At 45.4% G+C, this 14,809-nt stretch overlaps 1 protein-coding gene across 3 annotated transcripts; it reads right to left on the minus strand.

Moving 5' to 3' along the window:
• Nucleotides 1-7,695: 7,695 nt before the first annotated feature.
• Nucleotides 7,696-14,600, minus strand: LOC135553959 (uncharacterized). Of its 3 annotated transcripts, XM_064985923.1 has the most exons (7): nucleotides 14,202-14,600; nucleotides 13,970-14,068; nucleotides 13,268-13,327; nucleotides 13,073-13,178; nucleotides 12,591-12,862; nucleotides 11,393-11,579; nucleotides 7,696-8,506 (listed from the first exon to the last, which is right to left on the minus strand). In XM_064985923.1, exons 1-7 carry the CDS (start codon nucleotides 14,316-14,318, stop codon nucleotides 8,340-8,342), a joined length of 1,008 nt encoding a protein of 335 aa, XP_064841995.1. In that variant the 5' UTR covers nucleotides 14,319-14,600; the 3' UTR covers nucleotides 7,696-8,339. The 3 variants fall into 3 exon arrangements, with proteins under 3 accessions (XP_064841995.1, XP_064841996.1, XP_064841997.1); XM_064985924.1 differs by lacking the exon at nucleotides 13,970-14,068; XM_064985925.1 differs by lacking the exons at nucleotides 13,970-14,068; nucleotides 14,202-14,600 and adding an exon at nucleotides 13,595-13,961.
• Nucleotides 14,601-14,809: the final 209 nt, after the last annotated feature.

Below are 14,809 nucleotides of genomic sequence, written 5' to 3' on the forward strand. Positions count from 1 at the left end.
GTAAGGCATGAATTACATAGTTATTTCTGACTTTTGTGTCGCACCTGGCTGGTTGAAATATGATTTTCATGTGTTTGTTTGAAGGGTGCTGTCCTCAGATAATCGCATGGTCTGCTTTCGTCGTAAAACCTTTTTGAAATCTGACACTGCGGCTGGATTAACAAGAAGTTAAGCTTTATTATGATGTATTACACTTGTATATTTTGTGAATTTTTATTATGAGTATTTCTGTTTTTGAATTTGGCGCACAGCAATTTCACTGGATGTTGTCAAATCGATCCCGCTAAAGAGATTGGCGCGCGAAGGGATCCATAAGAGGTTTTAGGACACTAACAGTTTACAGACGGTAGGCAGTTAAGGTCACAGTTATGAAAACTTAGGACACTAACGAGGCCTTTCTCTTGAACATCAAAAGAAAGATGCCCAGGTCCCTGCTCATCTACGTGAACGTGCCTTAGGCATGCTGCAAGGCGGTACGAGGACTGCAATTGTGGCCAGGGCAATAAATTGTAATGTCCGTACTGTGAGACGCCTATGACAGCACTACAGGGAGACAGGACGGACAGCTGATCGTCCTCGCAGTGTCAGACCACATGTAACAACACCAGCACAGGATCGGTACATCTGAACATCACACCTTCGGGACAGGTACAGGATGGCAACAACAACTGCCCGAGTTACACCAGGAATGCACAATCCCTCCATCAGTGCTCAGACTGTCCACAATAGGCTGAGAGAGGCTGGACTGAGGGCTTGTAGGCCTGTTGTAAAGCAGGTCCTCACCAGACATCACCGGCAACAACGTCGCCTATGGGCAGAAACCCACCGTTGTTGGACCAGACAGGACTGGCAAAAAGTGCTCTTCACTGACGAGTTGCGGTTTTGTCTCACCGGAGCTGATGGTCGGATTCACGTTTATCATTGAAGGAATGAGCATTACACCGAGGCCTGTACTCTGGAGCGGGTTCGATTTGGAGGTGGAGGGTCTGTCATGGTCTGGGGCGGTGTGTCACAACATCATCGGACTGAGCTTGTTGTCATTGCAGGCAATCTCAACGATGTGTGTTACAGGCAAGGCATCCTCCTGCCTCATGTGGTACCCTTCCTGCAGGCTCATCCTGACATGACCCTCCAGCATGACAATGCCACCAGCCATTCTGCTCGTTCTGTGCGTGATTTCCTGCAAGACAGAAATGTCAGTGTTCTACCATGGCCAGCGAAGAGCCCGGATCTCAATCCCATTGAGCACGTCTGGGACCTGTTGGATCAGAGGTTGAGGACATTCCCCCCAAAAATGTCCGGGAACTTGCAGGTGCCTTGGTGGAAGAGTGGGGTAACATCTCACAGCAAGAACTAACAAATCTGGTGCAGTCCATGAGGAGGGGATGCACTGCAGAAGTTAATGTGGCTGGTGGCCACACCAGATACTGACTGTTACTTTTGATTTTCTATTTACTGTTTGTCACATGTCTGTGGAACTTGTTCAGTTTATGTCTCAGTTGTTGAATCTTGTTATGTTCATTCAAATATTTACACATGTTACGTTTGCTGAGTTTATCTCTAGATTAAAAAACATGAAGCATTTGTAGCATGACTGATCATGTCCAATTTAGTAGCGAAATCATGGGAAGTTGTTTATATATTTCCTGAAACACTTCACGTTTTGGTTAGTTCAACCACTACACTTACAGCTTCCAATGTGCTCAGGCTATGAGTTTCTAGTTCACTCAACTGGGGTATCAAATTATACCAGTTCTGAGACCCCACACTCACTTAAAGAGAAATAGAGACAGACATGGGGAAAGAAAAGGTCAAAAAGAGGGGAGAAACGTGTGCTTGGGTGGCAGGGAAACAGGAGGAGGACAAGGGGGTTGAAACACTAAAATCAATTTCCCCAACCTAACCAGATGACCCTAAACACTCTACAGCCCAGTAATGGCGGGGCCCTCCCATGCTAAATCTGATTTTCTAAGCAGAACCAACTCAATTTGTGGATCCATTTGGCCCACGGGGGGGAGGACCGGGCTGCGGGACCGAGGCTCCTTTTGCATATGTTCCAGTTCCCAAACCTAATCACAGTGACTCAGAGGGCCCTGGGAGACCCCCCTCCTCTCTCCTCATCTCTCCCCTTTGACAGCTTTGATCAGGGAGGGGGGGTCCAATCCAAGTAACGCTCACGGACAAGACAGGACTCGGATCACTCGGAGTCAGTGCAGTGGTGGTTATGTAATCTTTCACATGCTGAAAGGTGTTGGTTTGGTTTGTGTAAAATATGAAAATGAAGGAGAAAGGGGTTATCTCCCAGTATCCTTTGTATTGAGCGTTATCCAGAGGGATTCACCTAGCCTTGAAGTCTGTCTTTCATTTCCGTGCTGCTACCTGACTTGTGAGACTAGGGCTCACCAGGAAGTCCTGCCCCATAATACCATAGTGACAGGGACACTATGCCTACAGTACAACCTCCTGAGACATTTCCACAGATATCTACTGTCATAACTAAGGCTCTGGGTATTTCCTGATCATGTGACATGACCAGAACCATAAAGTCACAGACGTTTTCCTTGTCTGGTCTGGTCATGTGGTCAGGAGAAACTCCTGCCCCTTAGTCATATCATATGACACTAACATAACACTATGCTGACATAAATATTGTCACAAGATGACATTCACTGAGTGTACAAAACATTATGAGCAAGAATTGGTGCGGCGGGAGGCTGATCAAGAGACAAAGCGCGGTTAACGCTGAACAAAACGTTCTCGAAACATTAGCCTTCAACGTGTCCATCAACTGTGGACTTGAAGCACAGCAGGTTAGCCACAAACTCACTCGTGCTACACTCAGAGAAGCACAGGCAGCCAGGCACACACACGGATATAGACTATGATCACAGACACATATGCCCAGCAGAATGAAACAATGATTAGATACATCTATTTTGGATTGTGTTATGTCTATAAGCATGACTTCTTTCATTCATGTGCAATGTGTGTGTGTGTGTGTTTCTATTTTTGTGTGTTTCTATTTGTGTGTGAGTGTCTAGGCTCCAGCAGTGGTCACTGATCCCATGTCAATGTGTGTTTGTATATATACTGAGTGTACAAAACCTTAAGAACACTTGTTCTCTCCATGCCATACACTGACCAGGCGAATCCAGGTGAACATTATGATCCCTTATTGATGTCACTTGTTAAACACACTTCAATCAGTGTAGACGAAAGGGAGGCGACAGCTTAAAGGAAGGATTTTTAAGCCTTGACACAGTTGAGACATGGATTGTGTGTGTGCCATTCAGATGGTGAATGAGCAAGACAAAACCTTTTTTAAGTGCTTTTGAAAGTGGTAAGGTAGTAGGTGCCAGGTGCAGCCGTTTGTGTCAAGAACTGCAAAACGCTGCTGGGGTTTTCACGCACAACAGTTTCCTGTGTGCATCAAGAATAGTACACCACCCAAATGGGCCAGCATCCCTGTGGAACGCTTTCAACACCTTGTAGAGTCCATGCCCCGACAAATTGAGGCTGTTCTGAGCGCAGAAGGAGGGGGGGGGAGTGGGGGGGGGGGAATCAAAATAAAGGTGTTCCTAATATTTTGTATACTCAGTGTAAATCTGACATTGACAAACCAAGGCAGATTATGACAGCTGGCATTACTTTTAAGAAAACTATACATATTGAATATTTGAAGCTTGTTGTGTTACAGTGTTATGTATGCGATTATAAATATGATACATGAGTTATACTTTATTTTACTGTCCTCTAGTTGCCTGGTATTTATTTAGTATTGACTTGGTAAATGTAAATTGCCTAAGTAATTGTAATGAGATTTTCTTTTCATTCATCTTAATTGAAACAAGCACATGTACCATCTGGTATCCAGGGTCGTTTTCATGTTGCATTCTTTAATTTTAGCTCTACGACAGGACTCCGTTTCAGTGACCCGGTGTACTCTGTGTAACCCAATGAGGTTGACGTAGGTAAGGGGTTTGAAACAGCAGGAATGGACGCAGGTTGGTAAACTGAGCAATATTGGTGATGGCAGATTAATACACTAACACCAAATGTGTCAGTGCCCACTGTGCCAAGACAAAGATTTGGACACACTAGTCACGTTTCCTGAACCCTGTATCCAAATATGTAATCTAGAGTAATTGGACAGGCTCAATACAAAACCTCTCACAATCCCTCCCTCCTCTTTCTCTCACTCTCTCTCTCTCTCGTCTTCCTTTCTCTCTCCCAGCAATGCAATAGGACAAGCAAATCCCTCTCTCTCCTTTCTCTCTCGCTCGATCTGCTTCTTCCTCGCTTATTGGTGAGTTGTACCTTTTTTCTCGTACACCATTGGACAAGTAGAAATCTCCTTCTCTCCCTCTCTGTCACGATGCTGCCCATGATAAGCACTGAGCCGGGGGTCTGTCCAATCATTGTCGGAGCCATCAATCAGGGCTGACAGGCCCAGACGACATGAAAAGGAGCGGCGGCGGCAGCCATTAACCGCCGCCCCCCCCCCACCGCCCTGCATCCCCCGGCCCCCTGCGCTTTGTTTTCCTTTCAGCGGACAAAAACAGACTGACAAGATGGAGGGCTGGACATTAATCAAACCACCCTGTGGAACAACCTCTTCCAAGCAGACAATAAATAAATTCCACTCCTCTCATTGGACAGCTGCTCTCATTTGGGCCCTAACCCTGCCTAGTTGCCTGCCGACGTACCCAGCCCACCTCCCTTTTTCCCTTTGCCTTCTCTCTCTCTTCCCTCACTACATTTTAAGGGTCCTCATCTGCTCGCTGCCACAATTCCCCACAGATCATGAGTGGGCAGGTGTTAGTGCTCTGTGAGGCAGACCCGGGCCGGGGCTGAGTCGAGCCCTGTCCCCTGGTTCAGTCAGACATCCCCCTCCTCTCCCCTCACGATCTACGATCGGCCATCTCGAGGGGCTGGGGTTGCCTTGGCAACCGGCCATGCTGTGGTGATCGGTGCGTTGTGTGTTTGGCTGCTGGGGGCGATGGTAACCTCTTTCACCGCCTGGGCTCCAGACAGACATACAGACCGACGGACAGACACCCGAGTCGTCCCCAAGAGGAGCGGCTACCATCAGAAAGAGCACTACCACTGCTCCTTGCGCCACGGCAAAGAGATGACACTCACATGGACATGTGTACATGCTTGAGTACAGACACATTCATTAGTACGTATCCAAACACTTATGGATCGCAACGGTTTTGTACGTGAAGACAAAAATGTGCGTCCAGTTTACACACACACACACACAGAGACACAAACGTCAATTCCTTTATTCTACCCACTCGTAACATAGTGTTTATGAGTGTCCTAACCCTTTTCTTTGTTTCACAGAGAGAGAGAGAGAGAGAGAGAGCGAGGCCATTAAATAGAGCAAAGAAGCGGATCACTAGCCATTCAATCATGCAGACCCAGACCCTTGTCCTAGGAGCCTTATCCTGTTCTGTTCCCGACCACTGTCCTATATCCTCATTGGGGACTTGAGGAAAATGACCCCATCTCAATATGTTCCTGCATCGATGTGATGACTGTACGGCCCCGCGGTTGTTGTGACATCACAGGACTCTTGTTTGTCTGCTGAGTGTCATGGGAACTGAATAAGGTAGAGGTGCTAGCGCAGATGAGTGGACAGCTACAGTGTTAGCCACTTGTATCAGTGTTATTGGATTCCATACGGTCCTATTTCTGAGTACTGTAACACCTGTAAGCCTCTCTAGGCTCGGTCTATGGGACACATCACAGTTGAGGGCATTTGGAAAGCATGTGTTCTCTACACAGCCTTGCCAACTGACTGGCCACATACATTCATTGGAATACAGCTGATTTTAAGAAATATTGCTCATAGCTTACAGCATTCTTGAGCAGAGGACAACTTAAAATCCTAACTGTAACACTTATACATAAACATTACAGACACAAATGAATTTCCAGAGCTACAAATCTAATAAATACTTGTTTGGAAGAAATGTATTGTTGCCAAACTCCTCACAACAAAGACAAATCATTCTTCTGTCAATTAGACGGTCTATTTTCCCCCAGAATCATTTTTCTACGGGTTGACAGAGATGGGAGATGAATATAAAGTAAACGCTGCGCGTGGGTTGTGCAAGTGTGGCACTGTGGGTACCCTGACGCCCTGCGTTCCAAGGCATTGTGGGATATGTTTGCTTGCCACCGGAAATGTGGTGTAAATGATATATTGAAAATCACAGCAGGGGAAAGACACTCAATTCACTTTTAATACACGTCTAATCTGTGTTTCCCTCCCTGCTGTTTCTGACTCAGTTCAGGGAGAGAGCCATGGTGAGGTTATACATCTATCCATGTCCCCCACGGTTTAGGGAAGAGGGGCCTGAAGGAGCCACAGTTATCTAGGCCCGGTCGTTACGCCACACCTTAGGAGAAGCCTCTGATTCCTTTAATTGAGAGGTGACTATCTTGATGTTAGATGGTCTCAAAAATGTACTGAAAGAGAAGATCTCTGGATCACAAATGAATAGGTATAGTGTCACAGAGCAATGTATTTGGGTAGAATAATATATATTTTTCAAGATGTAAGGCAACATCTTTGATGAGTTGCTGAGAAAATGACAGGGACACATTTCACTCATGAATATTGCAGGACAGAGACACAGTGGCAAAACAAGGCAGATGCTCATAACACAGGAGTTAAATCTACAGAGAGGGGTTCGACACACACACACACACACTTTCATACTCTTCACATACGCTGCTGCTACCCTGTTTATCTACCCTGATTGCCTAGTCACTCTTACCCCTATGTACATATTACCTCAATTGCCTCAACTACCTCCTACCCCCTGCACATTGACTCGGTACCATGCTCCTCGTATACTGCCCCGTTATTGTTATTTTATTGTGTTACCAAATCATATTTCTTTTTTTGTTTTGGGGGGGGTGGTGGGGGCTCGTAAGTAAGCATTTCCTGGTAAAGTCTACGCCTGTTGTATTCGGGTGCATGTGACAAATATCATTCGATGGCTGAGATAACCGATTGTCCAAAAAGAGACACTCCCTTGTCCCACCCAGGTCTAAATCAACCCTGGTCCTACTCAAACAGACTTATCTGTGGTGTTATTGACACCCAAAATGATTAGCTTCATGCAGCACAGATAATGATGGAGCAGATTTGTGGGGTACATACGTCTGTCTGAGTGTGTGTGGGTGCGGGATAAGAGAGATAGCACAGGGGTGTATTGATTATGGAGCATATGTGGTTCCCACGCCATCCTTTGTTCCCGGTGGGAGCCTCTCCGTTGTGGGTCTTTTGTGAGGAGCACAGCTGGTGAGTGGGGACGAGGCTGGGTTCCTCTGAGGACCCGGGGGAAACTCCTTTTCATCCTGGGGCTTCAGGAAGAACACAGGTCCTTTTGAAAGACAGCTGAATCGTGTGGCCAATATCTGGTGAAGTTATTGGTCTCCAGTTGCATTGGCATAATTGTTAGGTAATAATTAGGGGTTCATTTTGATGTATCATGCAACGTAAAGAGTAATCATTAGAAAAGGGTGGGTTGGATCTCTTAATTTTAAAATAATTTCAATTTAATGTTTTACAAGATACCATTTTGAAAATGTCTCGAGGGTATTGCTGTTATGATAACATGGCGTGTAAGTATCAGTTCTAGTTGAATTTTTTTCTTTTAAAAAGGACAATGATGCTTTTGGGGGGAAAAAAGTCAATTTTTATTTTTTATAATTAATTCAATACTAAGGCGACGTTCATTTCACGAGGTCAATGACAATACTGTAAATCAAACTGAAGTGGCACAGAGTGCAGCGCAGCTTCGCTGACAGCTATGTTGTTCGGGGCTTCTGTTACGACTTCTCTATGGAGCACCGACTGACTGCTACCTCTTTCACAGAAACAAGAGTACTAAACTTGGTAACAAATCACTTGCCATCTACTAGGCCTACTACTGCTGGCTGGCTAGCTGGCTGAGGCTTGCAAACGATGCCAGAGGACAGAGGAAGAATAAGCTACAGTATCATCTTACTTCACCTGAGCAGTAACTAGTCTTGATCAGACTGGAGTCCATAACACTTCCCCTGGAATGATCACGTTGTCAGACAAATAGACTCCTCCCTCACTAGCCTATTTCTCTCCCAGCCCAGAGACGTGGCTGGGAATGGACAGACAAACAGATAGACTAGACTGGTGTTGATAAGGCTGCTCCATTTTGGTTCCCTCTCACAGCAGTTTTTACGTGAGTCTCCCTCCCATAATTGCACTTTAACCTGGACAGAGGCAGGGCACTTCACTCCCTGGGTGGAACAGGGGGTGGGGTTTGGCGTGGCCACACCGCTTAGGTGTAGAAAGTAGTCTCTGCCCCCTCAGCCCCGGCCTCGGGCTCCACCTTCACGGCCAGATGAGGCTTCTTGCGGAGTCGCTTGGCTTCGTTCTGCAGCTTCTGGCGGATGTAGCCCTTGATCTCCGAGTCCGTCTTCCCTGGGAAATAGTGCTGCACCGCCCCTGTGGGTGAGAGGTCAAAGATCAGAAACCTATAGAGATGTAAATAACCCATTTTTGCATGGACATTGCCATTGAGGGGTTCCATCATTTTAAAGGTGTCAACTGGGTGGGGATTCCTATGACTTGGGAGCGATCAGCCAATGATCAGAGCATTGTCAAATCAAATTGCATTTGTTACATGCGCCGAATAAAACAATGAAGAGGCGACTCTGGGATGCTGACCTTCTAGACAGAATAGCAAAGAAAAAGACATATCTCAGACTGGCCAATTAAAATTAAAAATGAAGATGGGCAAAAGAACACAGACACTGGACAGAGAAACTCATCCCAGAGTCGCCTCTTGACGTTGAGACTGGTGTTTTTCTGGTACTACTTAATGAAGCTGCCAGTTGAGAACATGAGGCATCTGTTTCTCAAACTAGACACTCTAGTGTCCTTGTCCTCTTGCTCAGTTGTGCACCGGGGCCTCCCACTCCTCTTTCTATTCTGGTTAGCGCCAGTTTGCGCTGTTCTGTGAAGGGAGTAGTACACAGCGTTGTATGAGATCTTCAGTTTCTTGGCAATTTCTCGCATGAAATAGCCTTCATTTCTCAGAATAGAGTTTCAGACGAAATGTCTTTGTTTCTGGACATTTTGAGCCTGTAATCGAACCCACAAATGCCGATGCTCCAGATACTCAACTGGTCTAAAGAAGGCCAGTTTATTGCTTCTTTAATCAGAACAACTGTCAGCTGTGCTAACATAATTACAAAAGGGGTTTCTAATAATGATCAATCAGCCTTTTAAAATGATCGACTTGGATTAGCTAACACAAAGTGCCATTGAAAAAGTGATGGTTGCTGATAATGGGCCTCTGTACACCTACGTAGATATTGGGGCTGCAGGGTAGTCTAGTGGTTAGAGCGTTGGACTAGTAACCGAAAGGTTGCAAGTTCGAATCCCCGAGCTGACAAGGTACAAATCTGTCGTTCTGCCCCTGAACAGGCAGTTAACCCACTGTTCCTAGGCCGTCATTGAAAATAAGAATTTGTTCTTAACTGACTTGCCTAGTAAAATAAAGGTTAAATATATATATAAAAAAATACGTAGATATTCCATTAAGCTACAATAGTCATTTACAACATTAACAATGTCTACACCGTATTTCTGATTAATTTGATGTTATTTTAATGGATAAAAAAATAGATTTTCTTTAAAAAACAAGGACATTTCTAAGTGACCCCAAACTTTTGAACAGTAGCGTATATACAGGGGGACCAGTCCCGAGTCAATGTGTTAGTCGAGGTAATTTGTAAAGTGACTATGCATAGATAATAAACAGTGAGTAGCAGCAGTGGAAAAACAGAGTGGAAGGGGGGGGGGTTCAATGTAAATAGTCCGGGAGGCCATTTGATTAATTGTTCAGTTGCCTTATGGCTTTGGGGTAGAAGCTGTTAAGGAGCCTTTTGGTCCTAGACTTGGCGCTCCGGTACCGCTTGCAGTGCGGTAGCAGAGAGAAAAGTCTATAACTTGGGTGACTGGAGTCTTTGACAGTTTTATGGGCCTTCCTCAGACACCATCTAGTATATAGGTCCTGGATGTCAGGAAGCTTGCCCCAGTGAAGTACTGGGCCGTACGCACTACCCTCTGTAGCGCCTTACCATTGGATGCCGAGCAGTTGCCATGCCAGGCGGTGATGCAACCGGTCAGGATACTCTCGATGGTGCAGATGTAGAACATTTGAGGATCTGGGGACTGATGCCAAATCTTTTCATTCTCCTGAGGGGGAAAAGGTGTTTCCGTACCCTCGTCACAACTGTCTTGGTGTGTTTGAACCATGATAGTTTGATTCGTTGGTGATGTGGGCACCAAGGAACTTGAAACTCTCGACCCGCTCCACTTCAGCCCCATCGATGTTAATGGGGGCCTGTTTGGCCCGCCTTTTCCTACAATCCACAATCAGCTCCTTTGTCTTGCTCACATTGAGGGAGAGGTTGTTGTCCTGGCACCACACTGCCAGTTCTCTGACCTCCTCCCTATCGTTGTCGGTGATCAGGCCTACCACTGTTGTGTCGTCAGCTAACTTAGTGATGTTGTTGGAGTCCTGCTTGGCCACGCAATCGTGGGTGAACAGGGAAAACAGGAGGGGACTAAGCATGCGACCTCTGAGGGGCCCAGTGTTGAGGATCAGCGTGTCAGATGTGTTGTTGCCTACCCTTACCACCTGGGGGCAGCCTGTCAGGAAGTCCAGGATCCAGTTGCAGAGAGAGGTGTTTAGTCACAGGGTCCTTAGCTTAGTGATGAGCTTGGTGGGCACGATGGTGTCTTCTTCAGCTAACTGTTTTGCCTAGTTTGTAAATGGCTTTAAGCTGTATCACTGCCATCTATCTAGTGGGCACAATAAATTAATGAAAAGATTTGGTTTAAGACTCCAGCACTGCAGGTGGCGGTAAATCACCGATATTAGCTTTACACTTTTTTTCAAACATCAAACTCTGTAAAATGGAGAGAGCCTCAATGTTGTCAGATGCCATAATGGCACAGATACAAAGCTGAGATCTCTATACATCTCTATGTCTGTACCAAGATTACCGCGGTCTATAAACGACATCCCAGGCAATGTCCAGAAGTCAAACGGAAATAACAGCACTGCTACAGCAGTCATTTAGCAGACACTCTTATCCAGATCGACTTACAGTCACCGCTTTAATAGGAAAGTATGAAGTTGATGTGAAAAGTATTTACATTGTAGCATGAGGTTAGGGCGGGAAGTGTGACATAGCTGTTATGAGGGGGTGTGTCTAGCTGTTATGAGGGGGTGTGTCTAGCTGTTATGAGGGGGTGTGCCTAGCTGTTATGAGGGGGTGTGTCTAGCTGTCTCAGGCTGCAGTACAGACGAGACCTTACTCAGTATTGCCTGGATCTCGTCTGCAGGCAGGGCAGGCTTGGGTTGGCCCCTCTTGTTGTTGACAATGCCAGAGATGGAGTGAGAGGCCAGGCAGTCCCTCTCATAGAGGCCCCGGAGCAGGTCGTTGGTCAGCTTCTGGGCAGTGGTCCCCGTGTTACAGCGGTCAAGCAGCTCTGCAGTGATGAACTGGAGGGCATAAGCCATTAGGTTGCGTCTTTAACATTGTCGTGGCCCATCCCATTTTAGAGATACAGTGGGGTCTGCAATCATTGCACCCTTGATGAGCATAAAATACAGTATACATAATACAAATACTGAGCTGTACTGTATGCAAAAAAAATTATGAAAATTATATTGTTTATACTAATACAACTGCTCAGAGAAAGAGATAGGGGTCAAAATGATTTTGCTTCCACTGTTCCCGGGGCCCTTGTTATGGTCAACGGCATCGTGAACTTTACCCGGTACCAGGACATTTTAGCCCAAAACCTGGTTGCCTCTGCCAGGAGGCTGACACTTGGCCTGAAATGGATCTTCCAGCAAGACAATAACCCCAAGCACTAATCAAAAATCCACAAATAAAAGATTAATTGATCACAAAATCCACATTTTGCAATGGCCATCTCAGTCTCCGGACTTGAACCTCGTTTGAAAACCTGTGGTTTTTACGGATATTAAGAATCTTGAAATATTCTGTATGGAGGAATGGTCTAAGATCCCTCCCAACGTGTTCTCCAATCTCATAACACATTTTAGAAAAAGGATTAGTGTCACAAGGGGGGGATATGCAAGAGCAAGAGCATTGAAAACAGGGTTGCCAATCATTTTGACACCTATATTTTATTTTATTACTTGTTAAACAAAATCTCTTTCTCTGAGCAATTGTATTAGTATAAAATAATGCCCTTTCACATTTTTTTTTTTGCATACAACACAGCTCAGTGTTTGTATAATTTATTTTATACAGTCTTTTTTGCTCATCTTTATCAAGGGTGCCAATCATTATGGACCCCACTGTATACTGACATTCTGCTATAAGACCAAGACCAAAGCCCTATTCAGTTAACTTCAAAGAAAACATATAATTTTGCATATTGCATGACATCAAAAGTAAGACTTCTAGTACAGCTTTGAACCTCTCCCGAAAACCTTTGCTAAATATTTTTGATGTCAAAGACACTTAAAGTGGTTCATCACCTCCTGATAGAGAGGTGGTCCGTTGATCTGGGAACCCCCCTCATGAGACCCCGGAGGTTGTCCATTCTGGTGGGGGTGGAGGGGCTCTAGTTTGGCCGCCCAGCACCCGTTCAGCACCCCTGGAGAGGCCAGCAGGGCCGACGTTGTCATGGCACCACTTGTCACCAGGATCTCGGGCATGCTGGGAGATGTAGTTCTCCGGTCCGTGGTGCTCGACCACACCTCCGTCCTCTCGATCAGGGCCTCCAGGTTACGTGCCAACTTTCCACACGCTAGCATACGATAGATTGTATGGCAGTCAATAGCATGAATCCCACAAAAATTCAAGAGATTAAAGCATCCTGGGTTGCTCTTAGGCACAGATGTAGGAACAGCATACCCTCCTGACTCCTAACCTTAATCATTAGCAGGGGAAATTAAAAACTGAACTTAGATCAGTGTCTAGGGGCAACTTCCTCCTTATTCTCCTGCCTAGCCCTCACCTGTGAGGCATCTGATTTGCTCCCTCAGGTTGTCCATCTCTCGCTGCATGCTTAGCACCATGGCAACCAGGTCAGCCTTTGAACGTGACTGTAGGCCTCCAAGACCCTTTAGAGACATTAAGAAGTCAAAAAGTCATACATAGAAAGTCTAAACCACATGCATGCACTCACACACACAGCCATCAGCCAGTGTACCTCTGCCATGAAGTCACCCTCCTCGATGCGTTCCACACTGGGGTTGTCTGACACTGGTATCTGTTTTGAGATAAGAAATCAGTCATATACGTTGTCTCACTTGTGTGTAATTGTCAGTTTTAAAAAATATATATATTATGTATAATCAGCTATGGTCTGCTATGGTGAAAAATCATAGCCAGGTTGAAACAACAGAAAATCCCTGTGATGATGATACCATATTCTTCTTCATAAATGATTTTGTCTTGACAAAAAGTAAATAAAGTTTAATTGTCAAGCTATGATTCAGCATCCTTCCTTTATTTAGGAGTAGCAACAACATGTTACTTGTTGCTGTCTTGGCTTGTCGTTCTTTTCACCATTTCCCCTTGCCAACGGTTTGTGCTCTCCTCCTCTTCTCCGTCATTGAGATCAATGGCTGCCCTCACCATGCCCCTCTCACAATAAGCGCCATTAGAACAAAACACAGCTGAGAGGTGAATGCTCTCTGTGTCACTACTACTACAGCCTTGTGGTTCCAAGTTGTAACCCCTTAAGTGAGGAGGTGGGGTGCTATATTACTAACGTACAAATAGGATTTATGTCGGTCGGTCAACATGCTCATATGATGCCACCACAACGAGCAGACGCGTGCCAACCCCGAAAGATAATAGAGAAAACTTTGTCGCAAAAAAATATGATATGATAATAGTCGACCCAAACCCTCGTTTTCAACTTCTGGAGAGCGATGTTGCATGGTGGATTCTCTTCTACGTTCTCATTCACCGGGTGTGTGTGCTTTCTTCTCTTCTGCAGTCTGTGCTGTAATAGACAGTCCGGGTAGGGTAATTAGCGACATAAATCGTGAGCGACAAATACTCGCCCCTCACGGAATGGGCAGTTATCGTTACTGTATGAAGACCAGACTACAAATAACCGTTAAACGTTTACGTACACATAGAGGCTGGCTGTGCGATGTCGTGTTGCCAAAGTCTTCGTATGTGGGGTCTTCCTCCTCCTCTTCTTCATATTCGAGGTCGAAAATGCGCTTTGCTATTGTTTTCCTTCTCATCTTTCTCCCATTATCCTTTCCCCCCACTGAAACACTGGCTGCTTCTTGAGCATGCTGGTCAATACACTGTGCTCGGCTCCCCGACTTTCGCGTCAATGCTGGGTCGGCACCCGCATCAGCCGTGGTGCGGGGAACAATATTTGTTACGGTTGTCCTACTTTGTGTACTTATTGCATCTCAGTTAGTAGAACTGTGTTCAAAACACTTGATTTAAATCTGTTTTTCGGTGAAATGTACCGTGGCATGACATGGCAAGATTGGACAAAGCCTGCTCAAGATGAAAGCAGCAGTTATAGCTTTGGGCATGATCATGACTTTCAAGTACATTTATTGTTTAATTATTTCACAATTATTTGAATGGGAGGGTTTATTCGAAGGGATAAAGTACACTATGTGAATTTCAAGTGCATTACTAGGCTATAGGGTACTAGGGGGTAACTAAAATATGGGGGGAAATGTTGTTGCACATGTCCCAATTAATATACGCACAA

Source organism: Oncorhynchus masou, chromosome 14 (assembly GCF_036934945.1).
Source record: "Oncorhynchus masou masou isolate Uvic2021 chromosome 14, UVic_Omas_1.1, whole genome shotgun sequence".
In the NCBI taxonomy this organism is placed as follows: Eukaryota; Metazoa; Chordata; class Actinopteri; order Salmoniformes; family Salmonidae; genus Oncorhynchus; species Oncorhynchus masou.

Coding starts and splice junctions, on each gene's coding strand:
- LOC135553959 (XM_064985923.1), bottom strand. CDS start 14,318: ATGAGAAGGAAAACAATAGCAAAGCGCATTTTCGACCTCGAATATGAA. Junction 14,069..14,201: donor CGCACAGCCAGCCTCTATGT/GTACGTAAACGT, acceptor TGTCTATTACAG/CACAGACTGCAGAAGAGAAG. Junction 8,507..11,392: donor CGAGATCCAGGCAATACTGA/GTAAGGTCTCGT, acceptor TCTCACCCACAG/GGGCGGTGCAGCACTATTTC.